Raw genomic sequence first — 25983 nt, forward strand, 5'->3', positions numbered from 1 at the left:
AGTCCGTCTTAATTTTTTTTTCTCCCATGTCCCCTGCGGGGCTCCGTAGGAAACACCACCTGTTAGGTGTATAATGACTTATTACTAACAGGTGTAAATTAAAGTCTTTTACCATACCATGCATAACAGCTTTTGTCTATTAATGATTCTTTGTTGGTTTTAAGTTTTTATTACTAAAATGATATTTTGATCTAACAAAAACTAATTACTTTCCCTTTTTTAAAATCATCAACAAAGCAGAATAACTGTGAAGTGTAAGAAAATATCTCTAAGGTATTAGCTATTTATGTCTTAGTTACCTATTAACATGTTTACGCCTACTTTGAAACAATCACTATGAAGCTGTGTTCATAAGCCCAGTAGGCTTTTGCATTTTATAATCAATAGCCTAATAGCTTAAAAAAAAAAACTTCTTAAAAAATGGCTCTTTACCAATGGTTCTAGAGCCTCGTGTTTGTGCCCCTAAGCTAGGCTCAATGGCTATTAGCTTTAGCACCTTCTTTGACATACAGGCATGAGATTGGTTTCACACTTCTCATCTAACTCTGCAAGACAGCAAATAAGTGTATTTCCCAAAATGTGAAGCTATTGCTTTAAGATCCCATACAGATAGACAGCAGTCCACTGTCTTAAGTTGCACACTTTTAACACAAAATCCATTCAGTTATTGTCCTTTTAAAGTAGTGGTTAAAGAAGTCAGTGCTATCCACTTCATAAATTGTTACATTATGTTCCACCATTTATATCCAGGCACCTGAACTCAATTTGTAAGACAAACCTCTGCAGTAATCACAGGAGGGCCATCTTTGTAAAATGAGTTTGAAGCATGCGTAACAAAATCAAGACCACTTGCTGTTTAGTAGAGATGATCCTCAGAAAGAAAACAGTCAAAGTTTATTTCCTTCAGAATTTTCTATCTGATCTCTACGCATGTGCACAAGTAGGTTTTCTTTATTTTCTATTTTCAGTCTTATTTTGAGTTAGGACTCATACCACAAAATGCCCCACCCCCACCCCAAGACAGATGAGAGGCCGTGTATCAAAGGTCACTAGTCCTTGCACCAAGGGCCAGATCGCCCAGCGTGGCAAAAAAATCCTCCATTTCCTTTTCCAAGAGGCGGTTGCGATTCTCTGCATCCTCCCGTGCCCGCTCAGAGTTTCTGAGTTTTATCTCCAGCATGCGCTGCTTCTTCCTCTCCTGCTCCATCTCCTGTTCCAAACGCTCCATCTGGGCACACAGAGCAGCACTAGACTCTTCCAATCTGTGTGGAAGCACAATACACACAGAAAAGGTCACGGACATTTGCCTTTTTTCTGTTTGGCTGAACCACCCAGTAAAGCACATTTCAAACAACTTCCTACCTTCCCAACTTTTTGTCTGACCCGTGTGCCCAGATTAATACTAATGTGATATTCTTGGCATTGGAGGAAATAAAACAAATCTGCCCTGCAAGAACCGCTGTTAGCTATCTCTCTCTCTACATATATATATGTCTTACTTGCATAATATAATCTCTATCAGTTTTCTGCAAACATTTCCAACACTATCTGGAGCTGAGCTACCAAAACTGGCACACAGGTATAGCTTATAGTTCTTATCTATAGCAGATAATAACATCATCACGTTGCCTAGCCAACACCTACCAAGGGCTATAATGACCCATTTGCAGCATTTATGCACCTCTAATGCCTTATAAGAGCGTTGTATAACTTTAATTTTGCAACGGTAAAATTTCCTTTATATCCAGCTTTAATTATATATAATATATTATGATGTCATCATGTTGCCATGCAACCACCTAACAACAGACTAAAATTATAGACCAAACAATGTGTCCAAATTCATGGGCTGCATCCTCCTGAGGACGCATTTGTAGACCGATTACATCACAGTGATGCGCCGAAGGCTGTCCAAATTCGTAGACTCCTCCGAATGCAGCCGACAAATGCGTCCTCCTTTTCCCCAAATTTGAAGGATGGGTCGGGTGTGTCCTTCGTGGCCCACCATATCCCAGAATTCATAGCGCGGCCCAGCCAAACTCCAGTTTCCGGCAATGGCGGCCGCTACTAAGTTTTAAAATTACTCTTATTAATCTTTCTGGGTCACAAAATAAACTTTTAACATATTTTCAGACAAGAATGTGGGTGTGTAAACTTCAAATATCTGCTCGGTTTATCAAGATATCACATATTTCCAAAAGTGCTTCAATGTTTTCGGAGACGTCTGTTATCCACCAGCTCGATAGCTAGCCAAGAGCTGGCTATCTAGGGTCACTAGAGCCGCAGAGAATGGCACAACTCCCGGCACATCATTTTCAGATCACCGCGGGCTTTCGCTACTCAGGTTAAACGTAATATATAAGTCACTTAGACAACCTAAAATGTTATTGTTTGGCTTTTTTCAGTGTTTTATTTGTTGTAAAGTTATTAGATTAGATAAAATAAAACTTTATTAATCCTCCGGGTGGGTTCCTCCTTGGTTTTCAAACAGCTGAATAAACGTCAAACAGAAAACGGATTAAACAGAAGTGTGAGATTTACGCCAGTGTCCTGTTATATTTTAGATAGCAAGGAGCAGACGGCCAAGTTTATTAAACTCCACCGAGACAGCGGTGACGCTAATCAGAAGGCTAGACCGTCCAATTTCACAGTCGTTTACTTCCGGCTTACCCAACCTGAGGACCCGGCCCACGTAGACCGCGAAGGCCGGGTCCTCAGGAGGATGCAGCCCATGAATTTGGACACGCTAATAATGACGCATGGGCACAGGTATATAAATATGCTGCTTCCAGCCCAATGATTTAACATTTTGTTTGTTGCTTAAAGCACCTCTGTGTCATGGTCCTGGGTCATGTGACCCAGTATTCTGAGTTTTGTTATTTTTTTCAGTCTAGTTTCATTTCAGTTTATCTAGTTACATTCTGTCATGCCTAGGTTACAGTTTTAATTCATGATTTATCAAGCTCCCCATTTTTAAGAAGAATAAGGACCCACTTAAATGTGAGTCATATCGCCCAGTAAGTTTACTTGGATGTGATTATAAAATACTGACCAAGGTACTGGCAGCTAGAATTGAGCTTGTCATAATCATAAGTAAGATAATACATCCTGATCAGACAGGGTTTGTTGCAGGTAGACAACTCTCCAGCAATCTCCGCCGTCTGTTCAATGTAGTATATACTGCTGAAGATAACATTATGCCAGAGATTGTGATATCCTTAGATGCCCACAAAGCCTTTGATCGAATAGAGTATTACTATCTATTTACGGCCCTCGAAAGATTCGGCTTTGGTCCAACATTTTGCTCATGGATTAAAATAATTTATTCGAGCCCCCAGGCTATGGTGAGAACGAATAATATCATATCTGAACCCTTCTCTCTATTCCGGGGAACAAGACAGGGGTGCCCTTTGTCACCCCTGCTCTTTGATGTGGCAATTGAACCCCTTGCGATGATGCTGAGACAGGCTGCTGAATTGGTAGGGATACAAAGGGAGACACAAAACCATAGGCTGTCCTTATATGCTGACGATCTCCTCCTTTTTCTGTCAAACCCTGCCACTAGTATCCCGGTGGCCCTTGGTATTATCAAAGATTTTGGGAGGGTGTCGGGCTATAAAATTAATTTAGACAAAAGTGTTCTTTTCCCCATTAATAAACAGGTGAGGAAACTTTCTTTCCGGGCCTATCCCTTTGCAATACATAAGGATAGATTCGCATATTTAGGTGTTAATGTAACTAGTAAGTATAAAGATTTACTGGACTATAACTTTAAAGTTGCACTGGACAAAGCGAAATTAGATATGGAAAGGTGGGCGTCGCTCCCCTTATCATTAGCAGGGAAGGTAAATTCTGTTAAAATGATTATACTGCCGCGGCTCCTCTATTTATTTCAGACGATACCGATTTTCATTCCTAAATCATTTTTTAAGGAATTGAACAAATGTACGTCTGCCTTTATTTGGAAAAAAACTATCCCCAGGATAAGACGGGAGTTTCTTGAGAGACAGAAAGAAGAGGGAGGTCTGGCTCTGCCGAACTATATGCACTACTATTTTGCTGCTAATATACATAAGTTGCTATTTTGGGTCAAAGAGTTGGATGAGGATGAAACCCCAATATGGGTTCATATGGAAAGGTATGTCTCTAGTCCAGTGTCCCTGCGCTCCCTGGTCTGCGCTCCTCTACCCTTGAGCAAACATCTTTACACAAACAACCCGGTGGTATCTCATTCTCTGAAAATTTGGACTCAATTCAGATCACATTTTAAAAACAGAACCGCCCTCCTGTCTGCTCCCATCTATGGAAATCACTTGTTTCCCCCAGCCCTCGGGGGAACAGCCTTTAGGGAATGGCATAGAGCTGGGGTGGAATGTGTCAAACATCTTTTTAAAAATGGTACTTTTATGTCTGCTGCTCAACTGGAAAAGGACTATGGAATTTCCTCCAAGACTAATTACTTTAGATATTTCCAGGTTCGGGACTTTGTGAAAAAGTCATTCAGCCCCTCCCTCGAGCTTCCACAAAGCGGATGGATAGACGAGTTGATGGACACAGATCCGACTGCTAAGGGGACAATCTCCACGCTATATACACATATTCAGAATGTGGCTTCCCCCTCCCTGGACAATGTAAGACGGAAATGGGAGGAAGAATTGGGGCTGGACATTTCAGAGGTTGACTGGGGGGGGGGCTGTAGATCTAGTACACTCTGCTTCTATATGTGTGAGACACGGATTGATACAGTTCAAGGTGTTGCACAGACTGCATTTGTCAAGGGAGAAACTGGCAAGAATGTACCAGGGGGCCAATCCGACCTGCCCCAGATGTAAACAGGTACCAGCCAACTTATGCCACATGTTCTGGTCTTGTTCCAGGCTGAAAGACTTTTGGGCTAACATCTTTAGAACATTCTCATTCATTTCTAATAAGGATATGGAACCAATGCCTCTGACAGCCATCTTTGGTGTGGCACCGAGGGAAACTCAACTAACAGCCTCTCAGAGGAAGGCAATAGCATACGCCTCATTGCTGGCTAGGAGATTGATTCTACTTAACTGGATAAAGGCAACACCGCCATCCCATAAACGCTGGGTGGAGGAGGTGATGGCACACCTCAAATTAGAACATCTCAGATTTACTATACAGGGCAACACCAAGAAATTCTTTAAGGTCTGGCAGCCTTTCATTTCCTATTTTGAAGATGAGTTTCCTTCCACTCCATAACTGGCAACTCCCCCCCCCCCCCCCCCCTTTTTTTTTTTTTCCCTTTTCTTTTCTTCCTCTGTCTGGGTATAGTTTTGTCTTACACTGTGCGGTAGGACTTGAGTTCGAGCTTTTCTGTATGAATGATATGCTTTCTGAAAACTCAATAAAAACACTTTGATTATTATTATCAAGCTCCCCATTTGTCTCATCCCTGTGTGAAGTTTTTTGTGTTAAGTCTTCGTGTGCTTATCTGTCATGTGTCATGTCCAAGTTTTCTTTGTTTGTCAAGTTCGAGTCATGTCTGGGTCTCGCTATGTTTCTCGTTTTATTTTGAAGGATCCTTGTGTTTTTTGTTTATTGTATTTAGCTTCGCGTCCCCTGTCCTGTCATTATGTTAATTGTTGTCAGCTGTTTTCCCCGTGTGATTCCGCTTCCCCTGATCATTCCTTATGTGTACTTAATCCGTGTGTTTCTGCTCAGTCGGTGTCAGATCGTCTGTTATCCTCACCTCATCTTTTCATAGTTTCCGTTATTGTCTCACTGTTTCATAGCCTGCCTAGTTACTCTGTGTTCATAGTTTTTTTCATAGTTCTTTCACAGAGTGTCATAGTCTTTTTAGTTTACACAGTGTTCTTAGTCTCCTTAGTTTTCCCAGTTTCAGTGTTCTCTAATGTTTTTGTCATGCCATCAGCCACAATAAAGGCTCGCTTTATTTTTGGAAACCTAGTTCTGTCTCCACTGTGTCTGCATCTGGGTCTACCTCTTCTTCACACCGGTGCACCCCGCCATGACACTCTGTGTATGTCTTAAAAAACATGCCATTTATTTCCATGACAGGTTTTAGTTGCAAAAAGGGAAAGGTTTTTGAAAATACCAGTTCATTTTCAGTGTTACAGATAACAACATTTTAAGTGTTAACACACTTAAATTGGTGTGTTACAAACTGAGCATAGGTGTGCTTTAACCATGCCATTTGGGTTTAGTATAAAAAATGGTAATTGGAATTATGGTAAATATACAATCTTTTGTTTTGGGAACTTTTTCCATCTCAGGATGTATTTCATATTTATTTATTCAGTCTTTATTCACTGTCTTCCTGACGTGTTCCCCCAACTGTAAAGAACAGCAATACGAAAGTGCCCTTTAAAGGGCTCACAGCAGGTTGTAATTGAAGTACTTCCATTGGTTCTGTGCTAATGAAATAAAAGCCTGACATCCAAAACCATAAAGTTCATTCAAATGTCTTTCTATTTACCATATAAAAGACCGACACTACTATTATAAGTTTGAAAGATCCTGCATCAGAGACTTACTTTTGGATCCTGGCCTCATATGTAGTCTTCTGTTTTCTCAGCTCGTCTTTCAGTCCCTCTACCAGGCTGCTCAGTGTTAGTTTTTCCCCATCTCCATCTTCGGACATGATAATGGACGGCACCCCGGCTGCCGTGGCCACGTTTCCATTTTCACTGCAGGCTGCGCTGCTGCTGCACAGCTCCATGGCCTCGCAACTGTCCTGCTCGGAGCTCGCGTCTGTCGTCATCCCTCCATCCCTTTCTTTGTTAATCTCTCTGTGGCTTTCTCCATCTTCCACCACACCTCCACAGTTCTGGTGCACCGGGGGCTCGCTTGCTGAGTCCGGGACAGATATTTCACAGGAGGACGTGGACCACGGTGTGCTGGATACACTTGGAACGCTCCCCATGCTAGAGGAGGAGGTCACGTTGTCATACGTGGACAGCCTCTGGGACGAGCCGGTGGAGTCACGGTCACGGGTGGACCGTTCCCCTGAAGATGTGCGCCGGTGTCCCCTCAAGGAGGACAAACCGTTCATAAGCCAGTTGCCCCCGCTTCCACCTCCTCCACCACCAGAAGACAGACTGGTTGTATCTGCTGCGGAGCCACTGCTGCTGGTTTGCTTAGCTTGCGGCTGGGAACGAGGCGCTGAAGAGCTTTTGAAGGAATATTTCCAGGAAGGCATGGTCTTGGCTTGTTTACTCGGACTGATTACCGTCTCACCCTTTCCCGATGAAGACCCAAGTTTTGGTCCAGGGTTTGGGTTAGGGGTCTGAGTGGGACTGACGGCTGCGCACAGCTTGGCGTCCAGGGATGAGGCACTGCTGTGCAGATCTTGGTCTGGGTTGGAGACGGGGCAACTCTGAAGGTCCTCTTCAGAGATCCAGGCTCCCAGGCTGCGGTGTTGGAGATGATGCCCTTGGATGGGGATCTCAGTTTGGGGTAGAGCTGGCCCCTCCTGTTCCCTCCCTGAGTACAAACGGTTGTGTTCCCTGATGAGGACTGTCATCAGGTGCTGGACAAGAGAAGTTCCTAGACAATACAAATCACATTCAGCCGGTGTCGGTATAACTTTTTTAGTTTTATTCTAAACTATCATTTTTAATAAATAAATTACAGAAAAACAGAACCTTATTTGATTGTCATTAATTTTCTGTACCTTCCATGATAGTGACTGGGTCCTCCATCTTCGGTCTAAGGATGTTAGGTCCAAATACTGTGGCAAGGTTCTGGACACTCATCTTGTTCTCATTACAGTGGGACTGGACCTCATCAAGGAATCTAAGGAGAGATATAGTGAAAAACTAGAGTAAAAAACTGATTAGGCTACAAAAGCCTAAGTTCTCAACCTAACGGGTGAAGTCACTCACTTGCATATGTACTTGAGGAGGTTGTAGTTCGGTAGAGGTAGAGTGCTAACTTGCTTTCCAAGCTCCTGGACTCCCTGATATGAGACAAATCATCCTTATTCTACTCACAGTACCACTCAAAGTCCTCACACCAAAGGTAAACAGCACATACCTCCTCCTCATCTTTGGCCAAAAGCTGCGCACAGGTTAGAAAGTCTTCATATTTGGAGAAGGGGATAACTGGTTCAGGCAGCTCTCGCAGGTACAACTTCAGCAAGGATGCCACTGTGTGGACGTCTGTGTTACTGCAAGTCAGAAAGAAAGATGATTCAGTAGAATTCAAATCAGTGATGATCATAAAAGTCTTTGGCAAAGTGAATTTTCCCATTTCATCCTCTCACCCACCTGTCAAACAGGGGCTTGTCCCCACAGTCGAAGGCCTCCTGCAGCTCCCTGACCAGGTTGGCCTGTCCTGGCATTCGAAAGAGACCTTCCTCATCCAGACCCCTCTCTCTGATAAAGTCCACACACTGCTCAACCAGCAGGGGTGCAAGGCGGGGGCCAAACTTCTTCTCGTACTGCACTGTGTCCTCTAGATGCTGGCCAAATATCCCTGTTGACAGATGGAAGAAACATAACATGTCAGGGCTTTCTGAAGGCACGAGGCCGTAGTTGGTTTTTGGATTGTGGAGCAAGTGATGAAAATATGTACATTTATTCTGTGGGAAAATTGAATATGACAGGATGTTTCTGGAACAGCATTTTTTGGTTATTTGTAGCCTTCATATGATTACAAAGATAATTAATAAATAAATAAAAAGTGACAGTTAACATGAACAGAGGAAAAAAATGCCCAGAATAAATATGCAATTTTATGCCAGGTTATTACCTGTTGTTTGGCTGCAGCAGTCACAGCTGGATGTTAGCTTGCAGTAATGGTAGTAATTGAAAGAACAGGAGCTGCACAGTTGCAGAAAGCGTTTGTCATACCTCCCCAGCCCACATTTCACCATGTTCATCCATTCCTGTTCAGGCATTTGACTCTTGTAGCTGGTAATTAATCTTTCATTTATCCCACAGACTTCAGCAGAAACAAGCCAAGTTGAGGAAAATGACAGAGAAGCTTGGAAAGAGCAGCTGAGGAAGCAGAGACATGTTGCATGGGATCTGCTGTGACTGCAGTGCTGCTGTTAAGGAGGGGTCTATGATTTGGCACAGATCTATTCTGGACACAGAGGCAGCAGACTGGCACATTTTGCCTGTGAACTGGAGAGGGAGGCTGGAAATACCACCCAGCCGGTCAGGGGATTCACTCTGAACATACACAGCAAAATCTCCAGTGTTAATTTAACACTGGAGATTTTGCTGTGTAGGTGTCAGTGTATTGACTTTCACTGTGCATTTAGTATGAATGTTGAGGGGAAAGTGAAAATTCTAGTGATATAGGCTAATGATAAGCTAAGCTAATGCGCAAAAATATATTATTATATATTCATTCTATTGTTTCTTTTTCACAATTTTTTTTCTATCTCGTTTTAAAACTTTTCCTTTGGAAAGATAAACCCCCGCGTATCAGCTTAAAAACGCTTCAAAGAACCAAGGATAAAGTCCCCTTCTGGCCACATGTGCCTCAATTTTATTCCACAACTTAGACATCCACATTACTCACACTCTCATAACACATACATATAGGGCCTTGAGGGTGGGCACGTTAACGGCGTCCAGTGGATGGTCTGTGTATTCAACCCCACCTCTGGCGCCGGTGCCCACCTCTCAATTTTAAATCCATGTAGACATTGAGGGTTCTCGGGAGGAGCCGTGCTAACGCCTGCTGCTCTCTGGCAGCAGCACCATGCTCTCCCGTGTTTTAAATGCACCTTAGAACAACACGCAGCAACACTACACATGAGCGAGAGGAGGGAGGTTTGGAGTCTTCACACACCCCTGTTCTCTGCTGGCCATTGGGGCGGGGGGGCTGGAAGGAGGTGTTGGCCGTCCCTGCTGCTGCGGAGCCTGGGGTGGTCTGCTTGCCTCCACCCCGGGGGAAAGGGTAACATCTCCTGGGTCTAGGTGCCGTTTCCCCCTCCAGGGGCGAGGGTACCTGGACCCGGGGTATAGAGTTTGTTTGGGGAGTGTGATTGTGTGTACAGTGTCCATGTATGTCTATCCCTACGTTGGGTTAGTGCTGAGTATTTGTATATGTGTGCATGAGGGTGGGAATGCATGTTTGTGTCCGTGTCTATATGTCAGGTCGGGTCTTACACTCCACCTCTCTGGGAACTCCCAGGCCCTCCAAGGCCTATCTCCCCTCACCACACTCCCTGCCGTTAACTGATGCCCTCAGGGGTCAGTGCGTTGGTGGTTCTTGGTGACCGGGGCTGGGCGCTCAGGTATGTACCGGCTCACTCCCGGTGACTACTTGGCGGGGCCTGGTGCCTGTTGCTCGGTCAGGCCTCTTCTGGGGCAAAGGGGGCCCTCGGGCCTCCGGCCTCTCGGCCTGCGGCTCAGTTCACTCTGGCACAGCTGGCTGCCGGCAGCTGGTGCCACTGCAGCCCCCTCTGGCTTCTGCTCCGTGGCTACTGGGTGACCCCTCATCTGGGGCTCTCCTCAGCTTTTCCCAGGAGGGTGGCACGGATGCCCCTCCGGTGGTCCTCCTTGGGCTCTCGCACTCTGGGGCCTCTGGATGTCTGGGGCCTGGATCTCCTCCATGCCTGCTTCATGCCCTGGGGGACGGGGCTATGGCTCTCTACATCCTCTAGCAGACTATTACATGTGGAAACCTGGAAACCATTTGAATACAAGCGCGCTGATCCACACAGGTGTGCACACAGGTGTTCACTGTTCATAGACATAAACTACACCTCTATTGGCTGCCATCTCCAAGCATATTGTGCACTGTCTGTCCTTTTTGCTACACAACAAAATTCAATATTTAGTATTTACTGCTGTTTACACTTAGCTAGATTAATGCGATACTGTTGTGTTTAGTATGTTGCTCTGTTTTTTTTGCTTGTTTTCTCTTCTTTTTCTCTCAACAGGTGATCCAGGAGATTTTTTTTTCTTCTTTCTCTTTTTAAGTGCCCTTTTTCCACTGTCCCTCTCCCCTTCTGTTTTTCTTTTCCTTCATCTTTCTTTCTCCCTTTCCTATCCCTCAGTCATGTCTGTCCTGTTTGTAACAACTGAAAATAAAATAAAATAAATAATAACAACAAAGGTCGATCAAATGGACCAATACGGCAAGGCCGTGATGATCCATTTGCAAAGTAAATCCATTGGGTATCCTTGTTGGTCTGCAGACAACAAATCTGACGGCTAAAGAACCAAATGGGACAGGCAAAAAAAAAAAAAAAAAAAAAACTTTTTAAAGGTGCTTTAGTTTTTTTTTCTTTCGAAGACCTACACAAAAGCTAGCATTTTTTGCCATCTTTTCAACGGTCAAAAATCTAGAAAAAAACATGCTAGCTTTTTGTCCTAGCAGCACAAAAAGCTAGCATTTCAGAAAAGTTAACAAAAAGCTCGACAAAAATGCTGTTAGAATTTTATCAGTTGCTAGCACAAAATGCTAGCGTTTTAATAAAAAGCTAGCATAGACAAAAAACTAGCACATATTTATTACAAGATTAAAATGAATTATTATTTTTCCAATCTTTTGGGGGGTATTAAAAAAGTTCAAATAGTGAGAAATGCTGTCATTGTCCAAAACGATAAACATGTGACTGGAAAGATGACCCAGGACTCTTTACTCTCATTTCTTCATGCACCAAGTATAAAATCTATCTATCCATTTTCTTCTATTATCCAAATTGAGGGGGTGGCTAACACAGACACAAATACGTTACACTCACATTCACACTTAATGGTAATTTGGGACCTTTCAATTACTAACTGGATGCCTTTGGATTGTAGAAGTAAGCTGGAGAGAATCCACACAGACGCAGGGAGAACATGAAAACTACACACAGAAAGACCCCAGCAAGCCAGTGGATTCAAGCCCACATTTAAAACTTCTTGTTTTGTGAGAGCAGTGCTAACCTCCGTGCATAGCATTGTGGTATTGCAACTTTTTCTTAATTAATTAGGCCTATGCTAGCTATTTATAAACGTCTGTTATTTGTGTTTCTTGTGTGGACATTTAAGCTAGTCATGCTTGTCATAGATCTTCCCTTATTTTTCCATCAGCCAAGCTTACAGAACTTCTTTTTTTGGGTGTTTTTATTTTCTAAAATTGAGGGAATAAACAAAGATAAATGACTAATTTTCATAAAGAATAGGTCTGCTAGTTGCCAGCAGCTCTTAAACATGCTTTACTAAAGACAAGGATTAAAATTAGATTAATGATATCATACAGTATATTATTTATGTGTTATTCTACATTTATCCCCCTGTTAATATAGAGCTGCTTTGTAACCCAACACCTTCCTGCTCAGCTGCTCCTTATGCCCCACATCATAACCAGACAGGCCTGGTTATATTTCTGGCCTTAGACATCCCGAGCAGACAGGGTGAGAATTACCTGCAGGCTAAAGAAATGAGACAGAGTTGGGGTTGGAGATAGTTTGCATAGCTCAGCTCAAGTGTGTTACCTAAACATTAAAGACAGAGCAGAGATGTGGACTGCAGTCTTTTCTATTCTAGCAGAAAGAGCAAGTTTCATATATTTTGGGCGATGTGTTGAGCTTATAAGGCAGAGAGGAAATCTCCTGCACTGGAAGGCATGCCTTGAATTATTGCTGGCAAAGAAATATGAATAATATATCTTGCTTTCTTTTACACAAAGATGATGAACAAAAGCAGTGTTAGCTGGGCGTCGGGGGGTTCCCCGGAGGCATTTTCCTTGGGGGGCTCAACCCGGGGTAGCGGTCATGTCTGGTTAGGGGCTCTGTTGGCTCTCAGGTGACTGTTTCCTCGCGGCTGCGTGCAGCGGGACTAGGGGAGGGTCTGTGCTGACGGACGTGGGTTACTGACCTGGTAGCCTGGCTGCCCCTGGGTGGGTCTGGGATGGGCGTGAGCTTTCCTCTCCTCAGGGGCTCTCTCTACAGGAGGGGGAGATACAGGAGAGGTGGAGGAAGATCTCAGCCTGGGTGTTTATTGTCTTATGTAGTCTGGAAGAAGAGTGGATGGTGGGGTGGGTGCAGTTTTCTCTGTGGTGGGATTGGGTGGACTGTCCTGGGCTCTGTGGGGCCGGGAGGCGCTGCTGCGCTGGGCCCCGGTCTGGATGGACCTGGGCCCCCTTTCCCTGGTGGGTCGCGGAGTATGGGGGTGCCTACTGGGGTCAGCGGGGGAGCTGGCCCCAGGGAGGGGTCACTTGCCCCTCCCTTCCTTCCCTCCCCATCTCCAGCTGCCTCCCTCTTCCCGCTCCACCACAACCACCCACACATGCAGGACCTTGGAGTAGGGGTATGTCACCAGGGTGCAGAGGAGGCCACCCCCCCCCCCCCCCCCCCCCCCCCGTCCCCTTCTGGCTGCCTCTGCCTCAATTTTATCCCACAATTTAGACATTCACATTACTCACACTCTCATTACACGTACATATAGGATCTTGGGGGTGGGCACGATACACGGAATCCAAAGTACCATCAGGGTGTATACCCCACCCCTGGCGTCGTTGCCCACCTCTCAATGTTAAATACACGTAGACATTGAGGGCCAGCAGGAGGGACCATGCGCTTACCTGCTGCTCTCTGGCAGGTAGCTCCATGCCCTCCTGGGTTTTAAATGCACCTTAGAACACACATGCATCAACACTACAATGAGCGGGTGGAGGGAGGTTCGGAGTCTTCTCTCACCCCCATTCTCTGCGACCTGCTGGAGCGGGGGGGCTAGGAGGAGGAGTTGGCCGTCCGACTGCGGTCTGGAGTGTGGGGCCTCCCTGCTGCTGCGGAGTCGGGGCAGTCTGCCTCCCCCCACCGCAGGGAAAAGGGTAACACCACCTGGGTCTGGGTGCAGTTTCCCCCCTCCAGGGGCAAGGGTACCTAGACCTGGGGCTTAGAGTACGCTTGGGGAGTGTGATCGTGTGTACAGCGTCTCTTTATGTCTGTCTCCACGTTGGTTGAGTGTGGAGTAAGTGTATATGAGAGCATAAGGGTGGGAATGGATGTTTGTATATGTGTGTGCCTGTATGTCTGTGTCTATATGTCAGGTTGGGTGTCAGGCGCCACCTCTCTGGGGACATCTTAGGCCCTCCAAGGTATGGAGGCCTATCTCCCCCTACCACCACTTCCCCTGCCAGTGGCGGACCCCCTCAGACATCTGTGCGTTGGTGGTTCTTTGTGTCCGGGGATGGGCGTCCAGGTACACACCGGCTCACTCCTTGGCGGCCGCTTATCGGGGCCTGGAGCCTGGGGCTTGCTCGGGCCACTTCGGAGGTGGGGTGCCCCCGGCCTCTCGGCCTGGGGCTCGGTCACTCAGGCACGGCTGGCTGCCGGCGGAGCTCACGGGCGCGTCACTGCAACTCCCCCTGGCTTCTGCTCCGCGGCTGCTGAGTGAGCCCTCATCTGGGACTCTCCTCAGCTCTTTCTGGGACAGTGGCGCAGCTGCCCCTCTGTTGGTCTTCCTTGGTCTCTTGTGTTCTGGGGGCCTCTGGATGTCTGGAGTTTTGATCTCCTCCATACCTGCTTCATGCCCTGGAGGACGGGGCTGTGGCCCCCCCACACCCTCTAGCAGATCATTACATGAAGGAACCTTTTAAAAAACAAAAAACAAACGCGTCCATGCTCACAGGTGTACACACGGGTGATCACACCCACAAACTACACCCTTTTTGGCTCCTACCTCAAAGCACACTGTGTTCTGTTGATCTTATGTGCTGCACAATAATGTTTAATATTTAGTATTTACTGTCATATTCCCATATATCATTGTGATGTTGTTTATTCTATTACTCTTGTTCTCTTCTGCTTGTTTTCTTTTTTCTTTCTCAGCAGGTGATCCAGGTGATTGATATATGCATTTTTTTTCTTTTTTTCTTCTTTTTTTTCTTTTTCTGCTCATTCTGTTGGTTTATGTTTTTTGCCCTTCTCCCCCGTCCCTCTTCTCAGCTGTTTCTCTTTCCCTCTTTCTTTCTCCCCTTCTTTCCCCCAGTCAAGTCTGTCCCATATTCAGTAAGTGAAAATAAAATAAACAATAAAAGGTGAATCAAATGGACCATTATGGCAAGGCTGGGATGGTCAATTTGGTAAAGTAAATCCGTTGGGCATCTTTCTTTGCCTTTAGACAACAATTCTGATGGCAAAAGAGCCAAACGGGACAGGCCAAAAAAAAACCAAAAAAAAAAAAAAAAAAACAAGCCGTGTTAGCTTGGCTTTTATGTTTGTATATTTTCCTTAGAGAAATATGGATTTTTAGTTGCTACTGATTGGTGGCCTAATATGTTTTTTTCGTGTTTCAGTTCAAAGGTTTGGCTTTACCTCCTCCAAATGGTGCCCAGATGACCCGCCGTATGGCCTTGACCCAGTCGTCCATATCGCTCTGGGAGTTTGCCATGAGCAGGAAGGATTCATGGCTGATGGGTGCCCGATCCTTCTCTCCTGTTCCGCCTGCGGGGACACACAAGGAAGAAGCGTATGAGTGAGTACAACAGAGATGAAATAGGGCTTAATCGTGGAATCAAACTTGTGCTCTGCAGTGTGATGCTACTAGATGGGTTTTATTTTTGGTTATTTGTTTGTTTTTTTGTCTTCATAGGGAACTGCCTCATAAATTTACCTTGAAATAAATGTCAAACTGCTCAGGACTTTCTCTGAAGTATCCTAGCAGTTGAATACAAGATAATAAATTGTTGAGAAGATGAACTCTAACAGAAAAAACATTTAAAACAAACCATTACTGTTAAGAATTAACAAGTAACTATTACAGATATCATAAACATGTAACATGATAAATAATAAGCCAAAAACCTCACAGATCTGATAAAGGGGAAATGATTATTTGGATTAAGTTGGAATTGTGATAGCAGCAGATTTCGCAGAGAGCATTGTTTACTAGTTACACATATATAAGTGAATTTGATCTTCTTTACCTTAAGGTGAAGAGGTTTTGAACTCTTATTAGGTCTCTATGTTATGCATGTTTGATACCAAAATAATACATTTAAACTGAAAACAAGTCCAAAACATACATTTGCACTGGACTTGAGTGGGCTAAATGCTGGGGTAAACGTTTTGGTTTGGTAAGGTGGATTCAATTCAATTCAATTCGCCTCAAGGCACTTTATATTGTAAGGTAGACCCTACAATAACACATACAGGGAAAAACCCTGTAAAAAAAACTTTGGCGAAAGTGGGAAGGAAAAACTCCCTTTTAACAGGAAGAAACCTCCGGCAGAACCAGGCTCAGGGAGGAGCGGGGCCATCTGCTGCAACTGGTTGGGGAGAGAGAAGGAAGACAGGATAAAAGACATGCTGTGGACAAGAGCCAGAGATTGATAACAAGTGTGATTCAGTGTAGAGAGGTCTGTTAACACATAGTGGGTAATAAATGTAACTGAGGCAGAAATACTCATAGGATGCATCATCGGAATCCCCCAGCAACCTACACCTATTGCAGCATAACTAACGGTGTGTTCACACCGAACGCGATAGAGGCAGGCAGAGCGTCAGGCTTACATGTAAAGTCAATGGAAAGGCGCGCTGACCCGCGATTGCGGCTCCCGCGAAAATTCGGAAGCAGATTTGCGTCGCGAAAACGCCAAAACGCCTGAAACGCGCGTGAGTGTAGCGCGTTTCAGGCGTTTGACTCGCGAAAAAAAACCACGCGCGTGAGTTTATGTGTTGCATTTTGTGCATACACGCGTTTCGCGTCCCCCGCTCGAGTTGTTAAAATCTGAACTCCAGCGTCAAATCGCGCCGCGACAACCAATCAGGAGCCTGGTGACGTGGCTGTTACCTAGTTCAAAGAGGCAGATCCAGCCAAAGCCCTTTATTCTTCAATAGAAGGAAGGCTAATCAATGCCGTAGCAAACAACCCGGAGCCGTACGACACCAGCTGCTTTCTGGACCGAGACAGGAATATAAAGGACCGAGCTTGGAGGAAGATATGTAAAGAGATCGGACAACCTGGTAAGTTCATTCATTTCTCTTAAGTTTTCTCTAAAGTTTTCACTGACCCGGGGAAGCCGCACACAAGCTAGCAAGCCACCGCTATTTTCCCACTGACGTACAAATACCGTTCTGCTTTTAGGCATGTTGTCATTTAAGAATATATTTTATTGTTTATTAATAAACAGCACACAGTGGTCCCGCTGTTCATCTGTCACTGCCTCTTTTTTCTTAATTTTCATTTTCTTTTTTTTGCACCGGACAGCATTGCATTCTGCAGCCTGATTGACAAATCTCCTGCGCTTGCCAAATTTATCATGTTTGGTTTTGATAACCATCACGTCCAATAGAAAAAACAGCACAAAAACACCCATAACTATGAGCCTCATTCGGAAATAGACACCTGCACCGCGAGGGAAAAAGGCGCACGAAAGTGGCGGGCAGATGAAGACAAAACACGGCATAATAATACTTTTACGTTTTGCAATCTACAAAGGTTTGCACTTTGAGAATCAATTGTGAGAACTGTGACCAATGTTCATGTGTGTGGGGAAAACAGTGTATAAAGTGCGTGGCCAGGGGCTAGTTATTCTGAGAACCCCTGCTGCAATAAATGAGGGACCACTGTCTACTCTATGATTATTATATTCAACCTGTTAACATTTAATACTGTATTGATAGAACCAACTGATTCTGAAGCAGAGCATCCCCTGTTGCTTCTCCTGGCTCCCCAGTCCCTGAGCTCCTGCTGCTGCACCCACAGATATGTACAGCAAGCACTGATACCTTTTTAGTCGGTGGGATTGCCTGTGATCACCTTTACTAAAGATCTACAACCAATCTGATTATATCCTGTTTTTGGTTTGTTTGTTTTTTTCAATGTTGAAATTAAAATCTAGTAGCAGCCTTCTCATTTCTTTGTGTTTTGTGCTGTTTTACAGGCCCACAGGGGAGGACGGCTCCGAGGCAGATGAGGGACGGGTCCCAGGACGGTCCATCGGTGGTGGAGCTGGAGCCACACCAGTCTCCAATGGAGCATTTCCTCCTCAGCCTGGTTCCTGCTCTGGAGAGCAGCTGGTCCTTTTTATTCCTGTCTCTCTGTAAATACTTATATTTTATATATTTATGCTTAATGTATTTCTGTGTGAGAATTTTAATATTATTTCAAATCAAAAATCAACCAAGATGGCGCCGCGTATGGTTGCCCTGGTGCTTCAGTGCGTTACTTTTGTTTTGTTTTTGTGCATTTCTTCTGTGTCTGGGCACTCCTCTGGATACTCGTACACCAGAGAAGAGCTCCTTAACTACAGGACTACAACGCCTGTGGATTTATTTCCAATATTTGTCGCATCTGCGGCAGATTTACTGCTGACTCTGACCAGGAAAGCGAGACGCCGAAAGAGAGGGAAGCGAGCCGGCGCACTCGTGCGTTTGAGGAGACGCGGACTGCGAACTGCTCTTCCTGGGATCTTCCTTTCTAATGTACGCTCACTCGGGAATAAGATTGACGAACTGGCCCTGATGAGAAGCATGAACAGAGACTTTGCCTCCTCCTGTGTCTTATGTTTTACGGAGTCGTGGCTAAGTGAGAACATCCCAGACTGCGCGCTCAAGCTGGAGGGCTTCCATCTGCTGCGCGCGGACCGGCAGGCCGCTCTCTCCGGTAAGTCCAAAGGTGGAGGTCTCTGCTTCTACATCAATAGTGGCTGGTGCACAGATGTGACAGTGATTGCTCAGCACTGCTCTTCCTCTCTGGAATATCTTTTTATCCACTGCAAACCGTTTTATTCTCCGCGGGAGTTTGCTTCATTCATCCTGGCCGCTGTTTACATCCCGCCAGACGCAGATGCGCAGGCAGCTCAGTGCGCACTCGCGGAGCAGATTCTCCACACGGAGCGGACATTCCCGGACTCTCTCATCATTGCTCTTGGGGACTTTAACAAAGCCAATCTGAGCCATGAGCTCCCGAAATATAAGCAGTATATTAAATGCCCGACCAGAGAGGAGAGGACATTGGACCACTGTTACAACACGATCAGCGGGGCCTATCGCGCGGTGCCCCGCTCTTCACTCGGACTTTCTGACCACGTCATGATCCACCTAATCCCCGCGTACAGACAGAGGCTGAAGCTCTCCAAACCTGTCGTGAGGACTAAAAAACTGGAGCAACGAGGCTGTGGAGGAGCTTCGCACGTGTTTGGAGACCACAGACTGGGACACATTGAAGGCTGCTTCTAACAGCTTGGACGAGTTTACGGACACTGTCACCTCCTATATCCACTTCTGTGAGGACAGCATTGTGCCATCACGCACCAGGGTGAGTTATAACAATGACAAACCCTGGTTTACTCCTAAACTCAAAAAGCTGTGGCTGGAAAAGAGAAAGGCGTTCAGAAGCGGAGACAGGGACTGCTACAGAGAGGCCAAGTACAGGTTCACTAAAGAAGTGGACATTGCTAAACATCAGCACTCTGAGAAGATGCAGCAGCAGATCTCAGAGAATGACTCGGCCTCTGTGTGGAAAGGTTTTAGGAATATTACAAACTACAAGCCTAAAACCCCCCCACTCCACTGATGACTTGCTCTTAGCCAACACCCTTAACGACTTCTACTGCCGTTTTGACGAGCCATCAGGCAGCCTTCACACCTCCAACGGCCCCAACAATAGAGGCACTTTGGACACTAATTCCCCCACCTCTCCCCCCTCCATAGAGCCATCACCACCTTCAAACTGTTCACCTACAACACCCCCCTCCTCACCCCACACAAAAGAGGATTTCACACCACCTCCTCCCACCACAACTCTTCATATTCATGAAGCAGATGTGAGGAAGCAGTTTAAGAACCTGAATGCTCGGAAAGCTCCCGGCCCAGACGGCGTGTCTCCTGCCACCCTCAGACACTGTGCAAACGAGCTGGCCCCAGTGTTTTCTGGCATTTTCAACTCCTCACTGCAGGCATGTCATGTGCCTGCCTGCTTCAAGTCCTCTACCATAATCCCTGTCCCCAAGAAACCTAGGATCACTGAACTAAATGACTACAGACCCGTGGCTCTGACATCTGTGGTCATGAAGTCTTTTGAGCGCCTAGTTCTCTCCCATCTCAGGACCCTCACGGCCCCCCTCCTGGACCCCCTGCAGTTTGCATATAGAGCCAACAGGTCTGTAGACGACGCCATCAACATGGCCCTACACTTCATCCTGCAGCATCTGGACTCCCCAGGAACCTACGCCAGGATCCTGTTTGTGGACTTCAGCTCTGCCTTCAACACCATCCTTCCAGACCATCTCCGAGACAAGCTTTCCCAGATGAATGTGCCTGATCCCATCTGCCGGTGGATCACTGACTTCCTGACGGACAGGAAGCAGCATGTGAGGCTGGGGAAGAATGTCTCGGACTCCCAGACCATCAGCACCGGCTCCCCTCAGGGCTGTGTTCTTTCTCCTCTGCTCTTCTCCCTGTACACCAACTGCTGCACCTCCACCCACCAGTCTGTCAAGCTAATCAAGTTTGCAGATGACACCACCGTTATTGGGCTCATCTCGGACGGGGATGAGTCTGCCTACAGGAGGGAGGTTGAACGTCTGGTGTCCTGGTGCAGCCACAACAACCTGGTGCTGAATGCCCAGAAGACAGTGGAGATTATTGTGGACTTCAGGAAGCACACAGCCCCACTCCCCCCCATCATCCTGACTGACACCCCCATCACCTCTGTGGACTCATTCCGCTTCCTGGGTACCACCATCACCCAGGACCTGAAGTGGGAGCCCACCATCACCTCCGTCATCAAGAAAGCCCAGCAGAGGATGTACTTCCTGAGGCAGCTGAAGAAATTCAACCTGCCAACACGGACGATGATGCAGTTCTACACTGCAATCATCGAGTCCATCCTCACCTCCTCCATCACCGTGTGGTACGCTGGAGCCACTATCAGGGACAAACAGAGACTGCAGCGTGTTGTGCGCTCTGCTGAGAAGGTGATTGGCTGCAGACTCCCATCTTTGCAGGACCTGTACACCTCCAGGACACTGGGGCGTGCAGCTCGGATCTCAGCTGACCCTTCTCACCCTGGACACAGTCTGTTTGACCTGCTCCCCTCAGGCAGGAGGCTCCGGTCCATTCGCACCAGAACCTCTCGCCATAAGAACAGTTTCTTCCCCTCTGCTGTTGGACACATGAACAATAACCATATGACTGTTCCCGCCACTAACACATGACCCTACGCTGTGTCACTGCATCATTCCATGTTTGGCACTGATCACCACCTGCACTCATGTATATATCTTTCAACGTAGCACTCTTAATTCTTATTCTCATGTATATATCCCATGTATATCTCATGCACATATCTTTCTACGTAGCACTTTTAATTCTTATCCCTACTTTTATTTTTTTTTTCATGTCTATTTAAGTGCTATTTATGACACTATGTTTGCACTGAAGCACCGCAGCAATTTCCTAATGTTGTAAACCTGCTCAACATTTGGCAATAAACCCCTTTCTGATTCTGATTCTGAAATACATTTTTATAATGACTAATGTCTCAGTTCTACTACACAGCAAATGTTGGCACACGACTTGACACATGTAGAATTTATTTCATATTATACTAATGACAAAATATACTAATACAGTGGGATGCAGAAGTTTGGGCAACCTTGTTAATAGACATCATTTTCCTGTATAAATCGTTGGTTGTTACAATAAAAAAAAAATGTCAGTTAAATATATCATACAGGAGACACACAGTGATATTTGAGAAGTGAAAAGAAGTTTACTGGATTTACAAAAAGTGTGCAATAATTATTTAAACAAAATCAAGCAGGTGCATAAATTTGGGCACCACAAAAAAGAAATGAAATAAATATTTAGTGTATATCAATGTGTGTGTCTCCTATATGATATATGGGGTGCCTTTGTCTGGACGTGCTTCCCATCCAGAGCTGCACAGCACAGAGGGAAGTTCCAGCGCTCCTGGAGTCCCTCTGTGATGGACCACCAGTCTCCAGGTGAAGGCACAGCCATGAAGTCGTCCACTAGACAGTCCCAGATGGCCGTCGCTGCCTGGGGGGTGATCTGACACACCGACTCTGTAACTGAACGCTTGGTGCTGAAGCAGTCCGCGGTGACAAGGAACCTGGACAAAATTGTTCAAAATCAGTATTATGTGTACTGCAGTTACAAAATACATTATTCAAATTCCAAAATACTTTGGTGATGTCAGATTTAAATCACAAAACTTAAATCTTACATAAAACATTTTGTAATTATAAGGATAATTACAAAATGTATATTAGATAATATCTAAAACAGTTGTGTTTTATTTTAACTTTAATATATCATAATTTGATTGGTAGCAACTTTTGCCACTACAGTGAGCCAATCACTCATAATTCCTAAACATGTCAATCCGGTAGGAATGAAGTAAAACATTAATAGAAATAAAGAGTTGTATGTTGACATGTAGCCCTTTCCTTGCTTAAATCATTAATATTTTTGAAAAATTAATCTGTGATAAGACATAGCTTATCAAGATAGAACCATGTAACTAGAGATGAACCAAACTGTTCACAGTTTTATCTAACTCTGTTTTAATAAAGGCTGGTGACCCCTGCTATAGAGTCTGACAGCTGCAGGGATTATATACAAACATTCAACTATCCCAGAATTAAACCAGGTCTAAATAAAAAGGAGTGAGTATCACTACAAAGGTTAACTCAGTGGTCCTAATGCTACAGTTTGATATCAGCAAACACCGAGCGCATACATTGATGTGACACCACAGCCATGCTATCATTCAAACACTGATAACAGCATAAATCGAATTAAATCGGGACTTGATGAGACCTTCTGAGTATCACTAGAAATATTATAAACAGTCGTCTTTGTACCACAGTTTGCTTTCAGTAAACACCGAGAGCATTCACTGTTAGCATAGCACATCCATGTTAGCAGTGTATAAATGGATGGTTTAGCATATATTAGCACAGGTATCAATAAAGGACTACGTATTAAACACTTTTACTAACCTCAGGCAGACGGACAGGCGCTCTGCAGGTGGGATTGAGCGCCTGTAGTCGGTGTCTAGGCGGGCGATTCTGGGACCGACGCGGGACAGCAGGTCCTCAAACTGGCCGAGTGAATGACGGGGATAGCGCTGGAATCGGCCGTCATCCAGGCGCAGCTCCTGGAGCAAGTGGTGAAACTCACCAAACTGCTCACGCCTCTGGAGGACCTGATGGACCCAGGTACGGCAAGGATGTGCTTTACGCCGCTACTCTGCTCTCCACAGTAAATAGAGAAAGGAGACTCTCTCTTCAAGCGCTAGCTCGACAGCTGCCATCTTGCAAAGATACCGGTCTTGCAAAACTTCCTCCCACATCCCTCCCACATTTCCGGTTCACGCGCGTTAAAATATGATATTTTGGGGCGCGATGGATTTTTCTTGGACACGCGTAGAGGTGCGAATGTGCACGCGTCAAGTTAGGGGCGTTTGGGGCTTTTTTCACGCGCCCATCGCGTCGCACCTGTGCGACCAACTGTTCGGGTAACAAACAAAAAAAATCTCTGCAACTCTCTGTGTGGTCAACAACAGACACACATTATGCCCCTATCGTGGACTAAACCAATCAGAGATAGTCAGGGGCGGGACCTCTCTGATTGGCCGTGGTCCAGTTGAAAGTGCAGGTGGAAGAGAGAGGTGAGTAGCTTGAATAAAGCGATATCAATTCATTAACGGATTCCACACAAAGACGTAAACACAGAGCGGACCCGACACAGAATCAGCTTTGTCTTTCTCGGCTTTCTCACCCGACAGCCTGTACACGGACACGCTGTCGGAGCTTAGCGATTCTGATGCGTCGGGTCCGCTCTGTGTTTATGTCTTTTTTGCGCTGATTCTGAGCTGCAGGTTTTGTCTCTCTCCAACCAAAATTCGCCGAGCCAGCAGCAAAAGAAGCAGCAAACTACGCTTCACATTTGATCAATGTCGTCATGAATTCCCTCTGACTTTTGCTGTTTTGCTTCCACCAGGATAAAAATCGCACTTCATGCACAGCTCTCTCTCTCTGTACTTCAAGAACAGTTTGCCGTCTCAAATCCCTGTTTTCTGCATTATTCATTTGCTTATTACCCACCAGTCTACCGTTGTTTACAGCGCTGTCTTTTTCTTTTTTCACTTAAATGACCTCGGACAAGAAAGTCTAATTTCTGCTGTTCAATACTGAAGAAATTTAAACTTCTTAAAATTATGCAAAATTGCAAATATTGCAGAATATTTTTAAGGTTATCTGCTATCAAAAGCCAGACCAGAAAAATCTCCATGTTTTTCTGTGTTTTATTCTCAGTTACTTTCACACAAAGGCATCTGCTGTGATTTTCACAATTCTGATGAAGTCTCATGTGTGTCAGTATTGATAAATGATCAGAATTATATTATTTCTGACTGTCTGAGGCTAAATTGAATCAAATCAGGACTTTGAGAACCGGAATCGAATGGATTATAGAAATCAGTGATGATACCCAGCCCTAGTGAGCAGCCTACGCCTGAGAGAAGTGGATGTAGCTGTGGGTAATAAAAAAAGATGAAAATAAATTTTGTTAAGTTAAGGCCTGATCTGTCTGAAATTCATAGCCAGTGCTCTGACACGGTGCCATCAATCTTTGAATGCTGAAAAAGCACAGTGTATCCAGGAAACACATTATATGCTGCAATAAATGCACTGCCCAAGTGTCCCCTCTCCCTACTGCCTTTCAGCAACAGACAGCAGCAAACAGGTCGTCAGAGGAGGCCGAGATGATTAAGTTTAACATTTTCTACAATATTGACAAAGCACTTTAAGCACAAGTTTGTTAGTTAATAATTTAGAAATGAATATTGTCTGTATGGACTTCCCCCCCCAAAGAAAGTGCACAAGTAAAACTGCGGTGTTAAGCGATGCGGTTGAAAAATTTGAGTGCGCCTAACTTTTGTGCTGGTACGCCTAAAGTTAGGCGTACCGGTGCGCCCATGTCAAAAAGTTAGTCTAGAGCCCTGGGGAGGATTCAGGGTTTCCTGATCCAGCACCAGAGATGGGCAGTAACGCGTTACTTGTAACGCGTTACTGTAATCGGATTACTTTTTTCAAGTAACGAGTAATGTAAGGGATTACTATTGCAAAAACGGTAATTAGATTACCTTTACTTTCCCGTAGGAACGCTGCGTTACTGCGTTACTAAAACCGTGAACTTTTTGCGAGAATGTCTCATGACAGTGACGCAAGCGAGTGCGACGGCTATGGTAGCTCGTGTGTCAACAATAGAAAACATGGAGCGAGGGATAGAGTACGATCGTGCAGCATTTAATACTTGGAAATACCGACATTATTTTGAATTTGACTCTTTAAAAAGCGACAAAAACATAAGCGTACGTTGTACACTCTGCATCGGAAGAAAACTTCTTTCTACGTCGAAAAATTCCACTTCCAACCTGAGCAAGCACCTAGCACGCTGCCACAAGAATGTTAAATTGACAGAAAACCCCCAGGATCCCCTCACTGACGTGACCGCTGTGGCTACCACATCTACTTCCACCGGGCAAACCTCAGATGGACCCACTCCTGCTAAACAGGTTAAACTAGACGTAAGAGCGACAGGACTTAGTGCCGCTGAACTGAAGAAGCTTGTCGCTGCCTATATCGTCGAGGACATGTTGCCGATTTCCACTGTTGACTCTGAATCATTCCGACGCATCGTAGAAAAAATACCAACTAAAAGTGGTGTCAAGCTGCCCCAGAGAAAGTCATTTGTAGGATACCTTGAGAGAGAATATGACAAAATGAACTCTAACTTGAAGGCTACACTCGAAGAGGCAGAGTTTGTTTCCACCACTGCTGACATCTGGACGGTAAATAATAAAAGTTTTATGGGTGTAACAGTTCACTGGATTAATTCCACATTACAACACAACAAGGCCGCTCTAGCATGCAAGAGAATTAGAGGCAGCCATACCTATGATGTAATTGGAGCAGAGATTGAAGAAATCCATTCATCATATGGACTACAAGGCAAAGTTATTGCCACTGTAACGGATAATGCATCCAATTTTGCCAAAGCATTCA

General features: G+C 45.2%; 1 protein-coding gene across 2 annotated transcripts in view; it reads right to left on the reverse strand.

Annotated features, from left to right (window-relative positions):
* arhgap22b (Rho GTPase activating protein 22b) overlaps positions 1-25983 on the reverse strand; it is a 64928-nt gene continuing 38945 nt past the window's right edge. For both annotated transcript variants that reach the window (XM_080872819.1, XM_080872820.1), the window contains 7 exons: positions 15257-15385; positions 8256-8463; positions 8023-8155; positions 7872-7945; positions 7661-7782; positions 6522-7533; positions 1-1262 (listed from right to left, as the gene is read on the reverse strand). In XM_080872819.1, coding sequence (XP_080728945.1) covers positions 1040-1262; positions 6522-7533; positions 7661-7782; positions 7872-7945; positions 8023-8155; positions 8256-8463; positions 15257-15385 — 1901 coding nt within the window. In that variant the 3' untranslated portion in view covers positions 1-1039. The remainder of the gene's footprint in view (positions 1263-6521; positions 7534-7660; positions 7783-7871; positions 7946-8022; positions 8156-8255; positions 8464-15256; positions 15386-25983) is intronic.

Source organism: Rhamphochromis sp. 'chilingali' (genome assembly GCF_963969265.1).
Source record: "Rhamphochromis sp. 'chilingali' genome assembly, chromosome: 22".
Classification (NCBI taxonomy): domain Eukaryota; kingdom Metazoa; phylum Chordata; class Actinopteri; order Cichliformes; family Cichlidae; genus Rhamphochromis; species Rhamphochromis sp. 'chilingali'.